Source organism: Etheostoma spectabile, chromosome 16 (genome assembly GCF_008692095.1).
Source record: "Etheostoma spectabile isolate EspeVRDwgs_2016 chromosome 16, UIUC_Espe_1.0, whole genome shotgun sequence".
In the NCBI taxonomy this organism is placed as follows: Eukaryota; Metazoa; Chordata; class Actinopteri; order Perciformes; family Percidae; genus Etheostoma; species Etheostoma spectabile.
The window spans coordinates 21,325,956-21,341,219 of NC_045748.1; the positions used below are offsets into that span (position 1 = coordinate 21,325,956).

Below are 15,264 nucleotides of genomic sequence, written 5' to 3' on the forward strand. Positions count from 1 at the left end.
TCTCTCTCTCTCTCTCTCTCTCTCTCTCTCTCTCTCTCTCAGCTTAAAGAAGTTCAGTCCTGCCAATTTTTGTAATGGATTCATTTGCCATGAAAGGATGCGTTTTGCTGTGTCTGTGTGGCGTGCACGTCTCTAACTTGTGTGTGCGAGCGTAAACTTTCCATCTGGGATCTGCTATCAGGAGAGATGAGCTGTGAGCATGTCAGAGTCTCTCTGCTTCTTTGTGTGTGTGTGTGTGTGTGTGTGTGTGTGTGTGTGTGTGTTTTTTTGGGCGCTCATCGTCCGCTGAGTCCTTACTTCCTCCTTCCTCTCTGGCCTCAGTGCTTTTCGAGTGTGTGAAAACATTTAGTTGTTTTGAAGTCCACATTTGCACACACACATATGTTCAGTCACTTAAAATGGGAACAAATGTAGATGTAGAATGTCAGTTCCTATTGAATTTCGCCCCTGATTCTTGTCACATTAATTGAGAAGGGTCACACCATCAAATGTTTTGTGTCACCATCTAATTTTACACAACCATGCACTGCTCAATGTATAAACTGCCCCACATAAGAGATGCATTGTGATCTGCCAACAGGAGTTTTCAATCAATGTGTCAACTTACTGTCCATTGGAAAAAATCCACATGCACAAAAAACGTGGAACTTCCACTTCTTCTACTCCTTGTGTTATTCCCTGCAGTGTAAGAAAGAGCAAATATAGAGTAAAAAAGAAACCAGGCACAAATGCCACACAATGTGTGTGTGTTGTGTGTGTGTGTGTGTGTGTGTGTGTGTGTGTGTGTGTGTGTGTGTGTGTGTGTGTGAACAAGGAAGACAAATCAATTATGAAAGTAAAAGAATTGGATTTGTATGCGAATTAGTGTCAATGAATATGTTTTGCCAATTTGAGTGTGGAACGCATCATCTGAATTATCAAAATGTGTTGTACATTACATCCTTATTTTCAAGAATACATGCCTCTTTTTCCCGCGTGCGTGTGTGTGTGTGTGTGTGTGTCACAGCTAACCGAGCGCCGAGCGCAGCAGCCAGCAGCTCTCAGACAGGAGACGCCTTAGGGAAGGCACTCGCATCGGTAAGTCCAGCACACACTAACACACACACATTCAAATGTGAGATACCTGTTCAGTATTTTATTAATGCAAAAGTATGGTTTCTTAATTTGTCTTTCTATTGTATTTGTCTTTGTTAATATTCTCTGGAACTTTAGGAGTCGTCATTTATCTCATTTATATTGTTTAACGTGCTTCTCTGACTTCTATATTTTTTTATTTTTTTCAGATCTACTCCCCAGACCACACAAATAACAGCTTCTCGTCCAATCCTTCCACCCCAGTCGGCTCCCCACCCTCCCTCACAGGTAGCACATGACACTCGCCATCCCATCAGCAGAACCAAAACCTCAGATGGAAAAGGCAGAGCTGACTTGGACTGGAATAGGAATTACACAAATAACAATTCAACTTTAAACCTAACTTGGACTTCACTTAAGACTTGACTTGTTTCACATGACTTGAGACTTGACCTGGACTTGTTTCACATGACTTAAGACCTGACTTGGACTTGTTTCACATGACTTGAGACTTGACTTGGACTTGTTTCACATGACTTAAGACTTGACTTGGACTTGTTTCACATGACTTGAGACTTGACTTGGACTTGTTTCACATGACTTAAGACTTGACTTGGACTTGTTTCACATGACTTGAGACTTGACTTGGACTTGTTTCACATGACTTAAGACTTGACTTGGACTTGTTTCACATGACTTAAGATTTGACTGGGACTTGTTTCACATGACTTAAGATTTGACTTGGACTTGCTTCACACGACTTGAGACTTGACTTGGACTTGTTACACATGACTTAAGACTTGACTTGGACTTGTTTCACATGACTTAAGACTTGACTTGGACTTGTTTCACATGACTTGAGACTTGACTTGGACTTGTTTCACATGACTTAAGACTTGACTTGGACTTGTTTCACATGACTTGAGACTTGACTTGGACTTGTTTCACATGATTTAAGATTTGACTTGGACTTGTTTCACATGACTTGAGACTTGACTTGGACTTTTTTCACATGACTTGAGACTTGACTTGGACTTGTTTCACATGATTTAAGACTTGACTTGGACTTTTTTCACATGACTTAAGACTTGACTTGGACTTGATTCAAATAATTTCTTAGACTCAACTTAAACTTGTATAAAATGACTTTAGACTTGACTTGAACCTTTGACTTGAACTTGTGTTAAATGACTTGATATGTGACATGAACTAATTTTAAATGACTTGAGACATGACTTGAACTTGTTTCAAAAATGTACTTTAGACTTGACTTGAACTGGTTTCAAATAAATACTTAGACTCAACTTAAACTTGTTTAAAATGACTTGAAACTCAAATTGAACTTTTTTCAAAAATACTTAGTTTAGAATTGACTTAAAGCTGATTTAAATTACTTGAGACTTGACCGGAACTTGTTTTAATCGACTTGAGACTTGACTTGAAGTTGTTGTAAAGGACTTTCAACCTGATTTGACCTTTTTTCAAATTACTTAAATGCAGCTTTGGGAAGAAGAGTAAAGGTGTTTAGACAAACTAAAAAAATCACATTTAACCAAAGCTATGAAGCTAGTTTAATTAAATAATTCCAAGGGATTTAACCACTTAGTCTAATATTAGACCATAAAACACATTGCTTTGTTTTCTCTCCATCCTCTTCCTCTTATTTTGCACCAATTACTCCTGCTCACAGCTGATGTTGAAAATTCTCGCTGCTCCTTAAAATGAAAAATGACTTTTCCTAATAATAGTTGTGTCAAATTTGTCTCTAATTGCCGCGGCTACACACACCGTTAGATATTTCTGCGCCCCGCCTTGTGACTGATAGCTTTAATTACGAGCACCACTTCCACAAATCGTTCACAAACCTACCGGCTCTGCAAACACGAGCCCCCTCCCCTCCCCTCTTCCTTCTCCTCCTCGTCATTATAGCTGCCTCGGATATTGCCTGCTAAACCATAATTGGTGTTTATCATTGTGTCAGACTTACCCCGCTTTTTACAAATTAGAAATGAAGCCTATTAAAGCAAACTACATGCAAATTGATATCCAAGGCTAATTCTGTGAGGGTGTTTTACTGTGTTGGACTTGAAACAATTTACCCTGGTGTTTAATACATATATTTGTATTTGCACATGAATGTACCCAGGTGATTATTCATTAATTAGCATATGGAAATGAGCATGTAATATGAATAAAGGAGAGGGGAGAGAAGAGATTGTGACACAAAATGGGAAGACAGTTTAAAAAAAAACCAGGAGAAACATGAGCTAATGAGATGAGATCAGAGTTACAAAGGAGAGATCAGCGCCGAGGGCAGGTGGAACGTAAGAGGAGAAAAGACGAGCCAATTCTTTTTTGCACGCCCAAGCTCGAGACCCATAAAATCTAACATTTTTCACCAGTTTGGATCTATTTTGCAAATTTACTCACATTCTCTTTTTCATAGGCCCTCAAAAATGTGATTACAGTGCGATATAATAATAATCCTAAGCGATTTCATTAGGGCCTTCGCCCTCAACGATAAAGGTAAAAAAAGGAGGACAAACATAAGGAGTGAATTTAGTGAAACGCTAATAAAAGATGAGGATGGGAAACAAGTAAAGAAAACAAGCGACAAGAGGAGAAAAGATAAAGAACTGTGATATGATGATGGAGGCATGAGAAGAGAAAAAGGTGAAGGAATAGGAATCATGAGGCAAACAAGAGGAAATACAAGATTACATGAGAAAGGAGGAAAAAACTAATTGTGCAGCAACATGAAGACTTAGTGCGCTGTCCTTTGCTTGTGATTTTCAAACTGTCAAAAAAAAAAAACTAAAAGTAAACAAGCTCATAAGCTCAGGGAGCTTTTCTGCCTCTTCAGTAACTATTTATTGAATGAAATTATGCACAAGGAAAGGGTAAAATTTCTCTGTACAGGGAAATGTAACATAAAAAAACAGTCGGAGAGCTAATGTGACAAAATATTGCTATTATGTCCACAGCTGCCTAGCATGTTAGCGATTATTATTATCCTGCTTCCGTTACAAATCTGCGGGGACCAATCACACACTGGCTCACCCACCTGCTTTTTTGTTTACATTCAACATGGCGACCACCGAGGCGCAGCGACCCGTTGATGCCGCTGATGGACTATCCAATTGCGTACAGAGTCATTTGGACATTTGCCGGTTGGTTGTGTAGTAGAAAATACAGAGCTGACTCCCCAGACTAATGTTCGATGTCAAAAGATTGAGTTTGGTCTGGTGACAGCCTGGCTAGATTTTCTCCATAACGCAAGTCTATCAAATATATTTGGTTTCCATGCAACACCTCTTTTTGTGGTGGTGGATAAAAGCGATAGCTACCTTCAAAACTGGGACAAAGAGAACCCAATAGGGTTAGGGTTAGTAGGGTAAGTGATATGGGTGAAATGGGTGCTTTAAATGTCGTCTCCCATCTGAAACCCAAACGCTATTGAAAGGCCTCCATATACCAGCCCGTCACCACTCAGGACTTCATATTAATGTAAATTCACACACAAGTCGCTGTGTCTGTCTACCAGCTAATGAGACCTGTCGATTCAGATAGGACCCTTCAGAGCGACGGCAAACACAAAAGCAGAAAAGAACAGAGACACAAAGCTTGTTTATTCTGCAAAGGGGACATGCTAATCAACCACTTGTACCTTTTCAAAGACAAAAGCCTGATATTAGCATTTTGGCTATGAGATATGAGTTGGTTTGTTTAGTCTTTTCTTCCTCATCTCTCGGTTTATTATGTCCGAGCACCATGGGTGGATACAATGAAACACTCCTTGTGTGTAAAGATGTTTTGTCTGCCATGTGGTGCTACACTGAGTGGTTTCTTTTTTGCGACATATCAAAGGAGAAGAGGTTTGGGCTCTAATCCACTCATAAGCCATGTTTCCATCCACACGTTTTTATCCGAATGAAGTGATATCAAATGAAAAATTCCATAAGGAAACAGTAAAATTCAATGGAATTTCATGACTATCGACTCAAAGGAAATACAGTCTGTCTCATTGGATTTTCTCTTGATCAATATACGGCTTATGCGGTAAACGCTTATATGTGTTATATGCTGAATAAATAATGAATTACGATTAAGTTTTAGGTCATTTTATGGTTGCAACCTGCCACAAAACGGCTATGTTAGATAGCAAAAATCGAAGACATGCCATAATTTATCAGGAACTCGTGAAGGAAATGGGCTACAAAGGTTAGGACAAGCTGTGGGACGTCCTCCGGAGTAAATGGCAGGCGCTCAAACAGAGAGACATGTCTCAAAAAAGAGAGTTGTCTCACAGCGGCACATAAGCACTAAAACTTGTCCCATATTGATCATGTGTTGGTAGACGGCGCGATCCATTTTGTCCAGAAAAATTGTGTTCGCAAATGTTTGTTGAATTTCGTGCGATTCAGTGCGAAAATGAATGGAAACACTAAAATCAATTCCATATACCAATTTGATCGTAAAACAGCATGTGACGTCATCACTACAGGTTTTTATTGGCTTTAAAGCCGTGGATGGAAACACACTCTCACCGGCTTTATTCACATGAGTTTTTTTACCGAACTTCAGATAATTCGATGACAAGTGGATGGAAACTTAGCTATAGACATCCATCCCTTTTCCGTACACACTTACACACTGCAGGGTCGCTGAGGGCTGGAGTGTATCCCAGCTTGCATTGGGTGAGAGGCGGGATACACCCTTGGCAGGTCGGCCCGTCTATCACATAAAATACAGTACATGCAGATGAACGGGTGCCAGTTTGGACTAAACTAAACGAAAACACAAAATGCTCACGTCTCCCTGTTCTCTGAATCCTGTCATGCATCCTTGCTTTTAATCTCCCACTGTCATCGGCTTGTTCCCCATCTCCTCTCCTGATGATGTCTCCTAATCTCCTCTCTCCTAGCTGCCAGTTCAGCTGTCTGGTCGAGGAACGGCGGACAGGGAGCGTCATCACCAAACTATGAGGCTCCATTGCACTCTCTGGTATGTAACCAAACACACACAACACATTGTATATATATATATATATATATAAATATGTGTGTATTGAACCGTTCATTACAAGGCTTTCAATAAGGTACACATTACAGGCAGAACAATTTGTTGGACTAATCCTATTTCATTTAGAAAACTCCAGTAAGGCATGCTACGCTGAACTAGCTCGTTGCAGTATGGCTAGTAATGCTAATGCAAATGTTACCGGACCAAAATTTGAAAAAATCCTCCAATAAGCAACAGGTCTGGCGTTTGGAGCCACTTTGGTTGCCTTGTAAGCTATAAAAACATAAACGTTAGTGTCAGATAGCTTTGTGTGGCCCCTGACGTCCAGAAGTCTGCTGTCAGAGCAGCAGCTGGTGATTCGGACAACGGGGTCTCTATATGGGCTTTTGTTTTTTTTGTACAAAGCAGGAATTACAGTCTGGCTCAAATGGGATCGTGAATGAATAGTGAAACGGGCCTTAATTACTTTAACCATGTTCGTAAAAACCAGCGTTTTCCACAACAGAGTAGGGTCTGGATCCGCGGCTACAAATGTACCAATCACAGCAGTGATGTCTTTTGCCCTGTTTGAATTAGTTAAAGGTTGCTTCTTGTTTTTGTCTAGTTCCAGTTATCGACACACTTGGATGATGTCAGCGTAAATGAGTTGTTTGTACTATTCCCACTGGTGTAGCCTAGTTTTGTGTAGCAAGCGTGACATACCGTTGTTTTTTTTATCCACCAGTCTTATGCCATCACCCTTAACTAATTAACTGAAGTAATATTTCAGTGAGAAATAGGGACTATTTTTTAGACGATGCAGCTTAAATATCTTAAGTGAAAATGTTGAAGACATCTTGTCTTGAGTCGTATTTCAGATAAAACAATCCCCTTTAACATCTCATGAGGTTTTTAAGTTTGTTCTTTGTAAAATATGGATCACATTGTTCGTAAATCAAATCTTACTTCAAACATATTTTACTATGTGAAGTTTAACTTGTTTCATTGGCAGATTTTTTGACTTATTACAGGCAAAAAAACACCAACACTTGGATTCGTTGTTTGTTTGGATTCGTTGTCGCTTCAGGTTTTGGAGATAAAACCTCAGCGGCTTTCTCATTCTTTCTGTGTCACTCCGCAGCAAAGTCGCATCGAGGACCGCCTGGAGCGTTTGGACGATGCCATCCACGTACTGCGGAGCCACGCGGTGGGACCGTCGCCGGGTATGGCCAGCGGGCACGGTGAAATGCACAACCTCATCGGGGCCGCACATACGCACAATGGCGCCATGGGCGCTCTGAGCAGCGGCTACGGGACGGGACTGCTGTCGGCCAACAGACACTCCCTCATGGTAGGACCTCAGAGCATGTTTTTACACTGTAGAAATGAGTGTAAGGGTGAGGACAGAAGTCCCATTAATCCCTCTAAATATGGTCCTCAGTGTTGATAGTTGGAACGTTGGAGCTTTTAAAAAAAAAAGGAAATCCATGCACATCTAAACTAATAGAGTGCCAAAATCTGAAACGCTGAAACATAATCTGCACTAAGCCTTTTACTGAAAACATGTTTTTGTTAAGATATTGTAGCACTAAAGTCTCCTCATATTGAGCTATTTGTTAAAAACACTTAATACAATGCAAATATGTCAAACTCAATATGCCAATGGGGCTCATATTGAGTCCTAATATCTCTTTAACCCTTGTGTTGGCTTCCTGTCAACCATGAAATAAGCGCTGTTGTTGTTTCTATGTTAATGTTTCAGTCATAAGTCAAAGTTTTGTGTTTCATATTTTTGTGTTTTTTCCCCTTTTTTTTGGTCACTTTTTTCAACATTTGAACCGCTTTATCTGAGGTTTTATTTCAAATTTTTCCCAATGTTTTTGTCACTTTTTCAATGTTTTGGGTCCTTATTTTTGATGTTTTTGGCGTTTAATTTTCGCGGTTCCCACCGCTTTTTCAATGTTTTTTAACGTTTTTCTGTGTTTTTTAGTTCCATTACTGGTGCTTTATCGCCGTAACATATTTTCTGATCTAAAAAAACTTTGAATACAGGTCAAAGTTGACCCGAGGACCACATGAGGGTTAAAAGTGAGTCAGGCTGGCAACAAAATATTAATAAAGTAAATAAAATGACAGGAATCATTTACTTGGATGCAAGATTGTTTATGTTGTTTAATACGATGGATAAGAAGATAATTAGTGGTACTGATCAAGTTGATTTGTTCTGATCTTGACACATGTTATTGACTGAAACGAAATGCTGAAATCTCATTCTCCAAGCAAACATTTGTGAACACTCAGACCTCTATGAAACACTATCAGGCCATACGTCTAATGGAAGATGAAGATCAAAATAAAGATAAGCAAGATAAAAGTTCTTGAACCACGGTTATTTGTCTTTTAATTCAACTCAATGTACAACATAAAAGACAGGAATTATTAATACAATAATCCCAAGAAAGGCTTTGACTTAAAAATGGGTTGGATAGCTAACAAAGGGAAATGGAGGCCAGTTACACAGAAAGAAGCATAATAATTGTGCATGTGTTGCTTGACAAGATTATTTTTCTTGGCAAAAGAAAGTTATCTTAAAAGATAGATGATCTGACTTTCTTGAACTGCCCTTTTGAAGTGGATTTAAAAAGACAAATGAGTTATGTCTGAACCAGTTCTATAGTACTTACTCTTCTTACTATCGCAGACAGTCCCTCCAGGATTTCGCTAACTTTGTTTGAGATTGTTGCCGCCCAAAATGTCTGATGTTGCGGGAGCTTTTTGTAAAAAATTGCAATACAAGTTGTGATGTTTTTTGTATGTTTGTTTCAATGAAGTTGCAGGAGACAGAGAAAGTTGCAAAAAAAGTTGTATAGTTCTGTAAAAATTAAAGGGAAACTTGTTTTGAGGAGAATAAAAACTACGCTGGGATGAGTTTTCCTAGTAACCTTACCAAAAAGGCTCGGGATGCTCATGAAAATGGCTGGTGGATTTAAAAAAATAATGATTTATTGAATGAATCAAATATGAACATGTCTGTCAGTGGCTTGTTGGGACACATTCATACGGTTTGATAAAGGACTTATTGGACTTTAACTTATCATTGCACTTACAATAACGAGCGTAGCTGTCCTCAATTTAGGTCATTCTCTACGTCTCAGCTCTGGTTTTTCCTGCATCCACCGTGTGTGTGTGTGTGTGTCTGTGTGTGTGCATGCGTCAATCGCGGGGGGGAACTCGGCAGCCCCGTCCACTGCAGAGAGCCAACAGGATTGAAACAGCGGCCGCTTTAAGCAACTTCTGAGTGAAATATAATTTATCATTGATTGTTAAAATGTTAAAATATATACAGATTGGAAGGACGGTCTGACATGTTTTGCACAGTTTTTCGCAGTACGTTTCGTTGGTAAATGTGAGATGTTCGAGTCACACATGTCTCGTTAAACAAGGATATGAATTTGGCGACGTACGTGTGACATCAACCCCTTCTCACTCCCACTTGGGACTCCCACCTGGGAGTGGTTGAAGTCGCGGGAAACTCCGGTTATTGGTCCAATTTGCAAAAAAGTTGCAGTGATTGGTCAATATTGCGAGTTGCGTTAAAGTCACGGGGATTGGTTGAATTTGCGTGAATTGGCGACATTGCAAAATCCTGGAAGGACTGCACTGTGTGAAGAAGAAGAAGAAAAAAAAAGACGTAGCGTACTATTATATTGACAGAGGTTAAAACACATGAAGTTAAAAAGGAGGACCAGGTTTAATTGAAGTCAGACAGACAGCAGTAATGTTTTCCATGTTTAATTTGGGATTTTTTTGTTGTTAACGTGAAACAGTAAATATAAAGAACCAAACAGCTGTGTGCCATAAGGAGCTGTAGGAGGGCGAGAGAGAGAAAGCATTATAAAACACTGCCAGTATAAACACATTTGGATGCCTGAACGTGTTCAGGCAGACCTGCTTTGTGTATTTGTGCTATGCGTTTGTGCATATTCAAATGCACACACACACATACACACACACACACACACACACACACATGCACCAGATGTTACTGCTGCAAATTAGCACACAAGATATTCTGCACTCTGTCACGACCTTTTCAACCCCATGCACCCACGTCATCCATTGGACTTCAGAAGGGACATTTTGACTTTCGTTCTGTCCAACAGTTGTTGTGTCTTTGCTGTTATGAACACTGCAGCATCTAAGAGACGCTAGCCGCAGCTAGCACTAGCACTGTTTGTTCTCACTACAGTAGTTCAGGAGCTTTGTGTGTGTGTGTGTGTGTGTGTGTGTGTGTGTGTATGCGTGCATGCGTGTGGCTCCCACAGAGATTATGTTCTTCTCAGGCATATCTGTCCAGCTGTCTGTCTCACTCTCTCTCTCTCTCTCTCTCTCTCTCTCTCTCCTTTTCAGTGTGTATTTTTTTTTTAAATATTTCCTGCTTCTTCAATCTTAAAGGTGCCCTGAATAAATATGACCAATAAATAAGGTGTAATGTGAATGGTCTCTTTCAAACTTCCAAACCCTCAACTGTACGCTTTAAGCTTCTTGTAGCACATAGTTTTAGTTTTGGTTCCGTCTCACTGCTCTCAGTAATGCTGTTTCCAGCAGCAGCAGTCAGATGGAACTAGCTAGCAAGTTAACTAGCTGGTGGATTACAAGAGGCAAATAAACCCGAGCTACAGGGACAGTGCATTCTGGACATTGTTGTGGAATTTTGCCACCGGTAGTCAAAAATGCAGATTAAGAAACCCTTTAGATAATCAATGAAAATGTTATTTACCACATTATTGAAATGCTATTCTAGAGAAATAAGATGTCTGATGTCGCTTATTACCCAGCTAATTCAAAATGGGCAAAGAGGTGGAGCCTGGTTAAAGCCGAGGAAGGCAGAGTGAAGCCTATAGGCTTGCCTCTTGTGGGGGCAGCCACCTGCCACTCAAAGCACAACACGCTTAATTATGCAGAACTTTAACCCTTTATATAAATTAAACGATTGAGTTATTGTAGCATCTAAAGACTTGTGACTTGAATCAGGTTCTGTTCAAATCAATCCCTGTTGATGAGCCAATACAAATAGTAATGAGTGGATGAAGATGCATGGGATGTTAAAAAAAATGTGACCTTCACTATGGCCACATAGCACATCTGTATGTAACTTGGCATGTGACCTAAACATATCCTATAGAAAGTTCTTCTAAGCTAATGATTGTACATCTGGCAGAAATACTCTCTGAGCTTCTGCAGAGCTTGTAAATTGAATCTCTGATGTACATTTTTTTATAATCAGGAAACAGTGTCAAGCGGCTTCCTAATCAAACACATCATCCATCATTGCTGTTCAGACACCACATTATAAAAACAATTCACCCACGTTCAGTTGTCATGAAGGGTGAACTTGGCTATCGAGACCAAAACCATGTTTTGCACCAGGGGGGGATCATGTTTAATTCTGCTGGAAAGTTGGTCTTTTTAACAAGGTGGTCTACAGGGATGGACTCGCTGTTGGGGCCAGCCTCAGGTGGCCACTCGCGTTGGAATGACTTATTAGGTTGCTAATGAATTAGTAAGGGATCTTAATAACATCACCAAATACTCTAACTTTCCTGTTGTCCTCGCATCAGATTTAACCCTTTTTCATAGATTCAGCATGAGAAATTAGGGTCTCCTTCAACCAATTTGCTGAATTTTTTTGCTAAAAATTACTAAAATCCCAAATTTTGGGTATTTTATTGATAGCATTTGAAAAAACCATGACATCTCTTGCTTTCTAAACAGTATGGTGACTAAAATAGGATGGTCTGTCATTATCCACTCAATCGTAACTATGTGTCAAAATAGTAATAATTTCAGATTTGTTTTAAATTCCAACAAAAGGGAAAAACTAGTAGTAATAAGTGGTTGAAGTCCGGTGGTAGTGGGAAAAAAGTGTAATGAGGAAACCTTGAAAAAAATTGAAAGAAACATTAAAATCAGCGTCTAAAAAGGGTTCATTTTCATTTTTTAACTATAGCTAGCGCTAGCATGCTACAGTTAGCCACCTCGTCTTAGCTAGTGAGGTAGAAAGCCATGCAGATGTTGAACAGCTCACCCAGAGACTGAAGACAGAGGACATTCAGAAACTTGATCTCACTCAAAACACCATGGATAGGTTTTTTCCAAGTGTGTGTGTATGTATGTGGAAGCACCAGAGACATAAAACAAAAAGTGTTATTTTTCATAACATGTGCACTTTGAGATGGACATACTTGCAAACTGCTTTTTTTAGTTTCATTCGGAGGTGTAAACACTTTTTCTGCTCTTTGGACGTCTCCAGAGACAAATCTGGACACAAATCTTAATGAAGTCACGTGTGGTTCAGCCCAAGAAAACATTAAAAGTTAAACTTCTTGTTAAGTATAATATTTAGACAAACTACTTTCAGTTTAATCTTGAAATAATTCCAAATCAAATTTTTGACTTGGTTTTATATGCAAATGAATAAAGTGATGTATACAGTATGTGCTCAAAAAACACTGTTTACTATAGACTCTTTAAAAACAACACACATATACACACACACACAGAAGCACATAAATGGCTCCTTGTGTTGTCATTAGTGTGTGTGTGTTTATTCAGGCACTGAGTTATTGGCTGATACTCAAACAAACTCATTAAGACTGAAAACACAGAAGCTCTATGGCTTTTCCATCGGTCCGCGCTGATCTCACACAGTTCCACTGGTGCCTCAGAGCAGTGAATAGCAGTACTTAGTGTTGATTTTCTCACCTATTTTTAATTTAGTTTTAGTCTTGTGCCAAATGTCCTCGTTAATTTTAGTCATATTCAGTCATTCACATGCATTTTTTGTCAGTCAAGTTTTAGTCGACTAAAAGTTTTGTACATTTTGTCTAGGTTTAGTCAAAAGAGAACTCGGGTATCTTAGTCAAGTTTTAGTCAAAACATTTTAGTCTTTTTTAAATAAATTATTGCCAAGATTATTTCTGATAACCACTCCAGTCGAATAGTGTTTCACACATCTGACATATTGGTTAAATGTCATGATTATCTGACAAAATACACTTGAATGATTTTTGTATCGAGCCTCTTCCTTCATGCAAATACAATCAGATGTTAGATAAGCATTAAAAATGTCATAACTTTGGAAAAACATCAAAAAAAGCACCCACAACATTGAAAAGGGACATAAATGTTGGAAAAAGCGATAATATTGTTGAAAAAAAACTTTTTTTTTTCATGGTTAACGGGAAGACAACACAAGGGTTAAGAGTTTTGGCTGCAAAGAGAAAAAAGGGAACTCAGTATAGATTATTACCAAGTGTAAAAAAAATAAAAAATAAAATAAAGTATCTCTCCCCAAATCCCTATTTCAAAGTTTTCTTTTAATAATCTACTCAATATTCCTCAATTTAGACATTGGTCATTTTACAATAGTATAGGTTATGTTTATGTAAATTATTTTAATACAACCCTATTGCAGACAATTAGAAAATTCTGCATAACCCTGGATTAAGTGTTCTTGATCATGTTTTTTGATGTTGCAGTATAGTGGACGTTAGTGAAAAACTGTGGTTATGGCAAATACACAACGGTCAAGTCGAAAACACAACAAATTATTTAAATTGATTTTATGCTTTTGAAAAAGAAATCATTGGTTAAAATGAGCAATATCTGATTATAAAATAGCAAAAATGCACCGATCAATCTGCCCACAATTATTTACAATTTTTAATACTTCATTTTATGGACACAAAAGTATTGAGGTTTGATTCCCAGGCCTAGGTATAGCGTGAGTTAGTGTGTGTGTGTGCGTGTGTGTGTGTGTAGGCGTGTGTGTATGCGTGCACGCATGCGTGTGTGTGTGTGTGTGTGTGTGTGTACAGTGTAAACAGGAAGTTTTAACCAAAAGAAAAGAGACTCGCAAAGATACACTGAAAAAAGAAATGAGTGGAAAATGAAGTGAGATGAAGGAGTGATGTAATGTCTCAAATGAAGTCACTGTTTTAACTTTCTTACGCTCTCACACAGCTCTCTCTCCTCCCTCTTTTTTATTGTTGTTTTCTTTACCATCTTGTCTTCTCTCTTATTGACGAACATTGTATTACATGTTTACCCCGTTGCACAGTTTTTGTCACTTTTGATTTCATCTTCTTGTCTTGACACACTCTCTCTCTCTCTCTCTCTCTCTCTCTCTCTCTCTCTCTCTCTCTCTCTCTCTCTCTCTCTCGCTCTCCTTTACATGCACACAAACACATACACACACACACACTTCCAGCTGTATGTAGTTTGGCAGCGTTAGGCAGAGAATCCTGCAGGCTGAGGTCATAACTCTGGGAAAACAGGTGGTAGACTGATGTGAGTGAGAAAGAGAGAGAGAGAGAGAGAGAGAGAGAAGGCGATAGACATAGACACACAAACATGAATGCGTTATACACACTCAAATACCTGAAAGCATGCAGACATAGATACTGTACACACACGTGTTCCAACATTTTACATTTTTCTGCAATTAGGTTTATGTTTTCTATACGCCCAAATCATTCCAGCCAGTCGTATTTAACACTTGTTCTTAAAGTGTCAAACCACTACAGAGAATGAACAAAATATCCCTCAAAACACAGAAGATTAAAAGCACGTTTTTGCTTTATGGCATCGTGACGTGAATACGGTTGAGAAATCAGTTCGGTGTGGGACTCTGGAACGAGGGGAAAGGTCAAGGGTGATAAATGTCTCTCTCTCTCTCTCTCTCCATTCAGCAGAGTGCAGTAGGTGAAACAGATCCTAATCTAATCTAATGCCTTTTTATACTCTGAATCTCCTCTTTTCTCAGTCACTAAATGCACTCCAATAAGCTGATGGAAATCTTCTATTGCCCATTCACCTCTAGTACAATCAGAAACTGTCTGTTCAGATCAGGGATGCAGCGGCCAAATACCGAATCCACTGGTTAAGATTCTGCCAAATCCAATACTGAATACCGAATCCTAGTCCCCATCCTCAGTCCATCAACACAGTAAACAGAGTAATGCCCTTCCTTTGCCGTACCTGAAGTTGCTGCATTTTGGCTGCGACCTGTAGATTCCTTCAAACATCTTCAACATTCCATGTAAATATCCACACTCCTTATATTTCTTTATTTATATTTCTATTCTGATATTTATACTATTTGTGCAACTGTAACACAGAGTTTCC

At 39.0% G+C, this 15,264-nt stretch overlaps 1 protein-coding gene across 7 annotated transcripts in view; it reads left to right on the forward strand.

Moving 5' to 3' along the window:
* The window catches only part of tcf4 (transcription factor 4), a 371,152-nt gene that overhangs the window by 323,101 nt on the left and 32,787 nt on the right, over window positions 1-15,264 (forward strand). For all 7 annotated transcript variants that reach the window (XM_032538895.1, XM_032538896.1, XM_032538897.1 and 4 more), the window contains 4 exons: window positions 1,007-1,077; window positions 1,284-1,362; window positions 5,999-6,078; window positions 7,217-7,426. In XM_032538895.1, coding sequence (XP_032394786.1) covers window positions 1,007-1,077; window positions 1,284-1,362; window positions 5,999-6,078; window positions 7,217-7,426 — 440 coding nt within the window. The remainder of the gene's footprint in view (window positions 1-1,006; window positions 1,078-1,283; window positions 1,363-5,998; window positions 6,079-7,216; window positions 7,427-15,264) is intronic.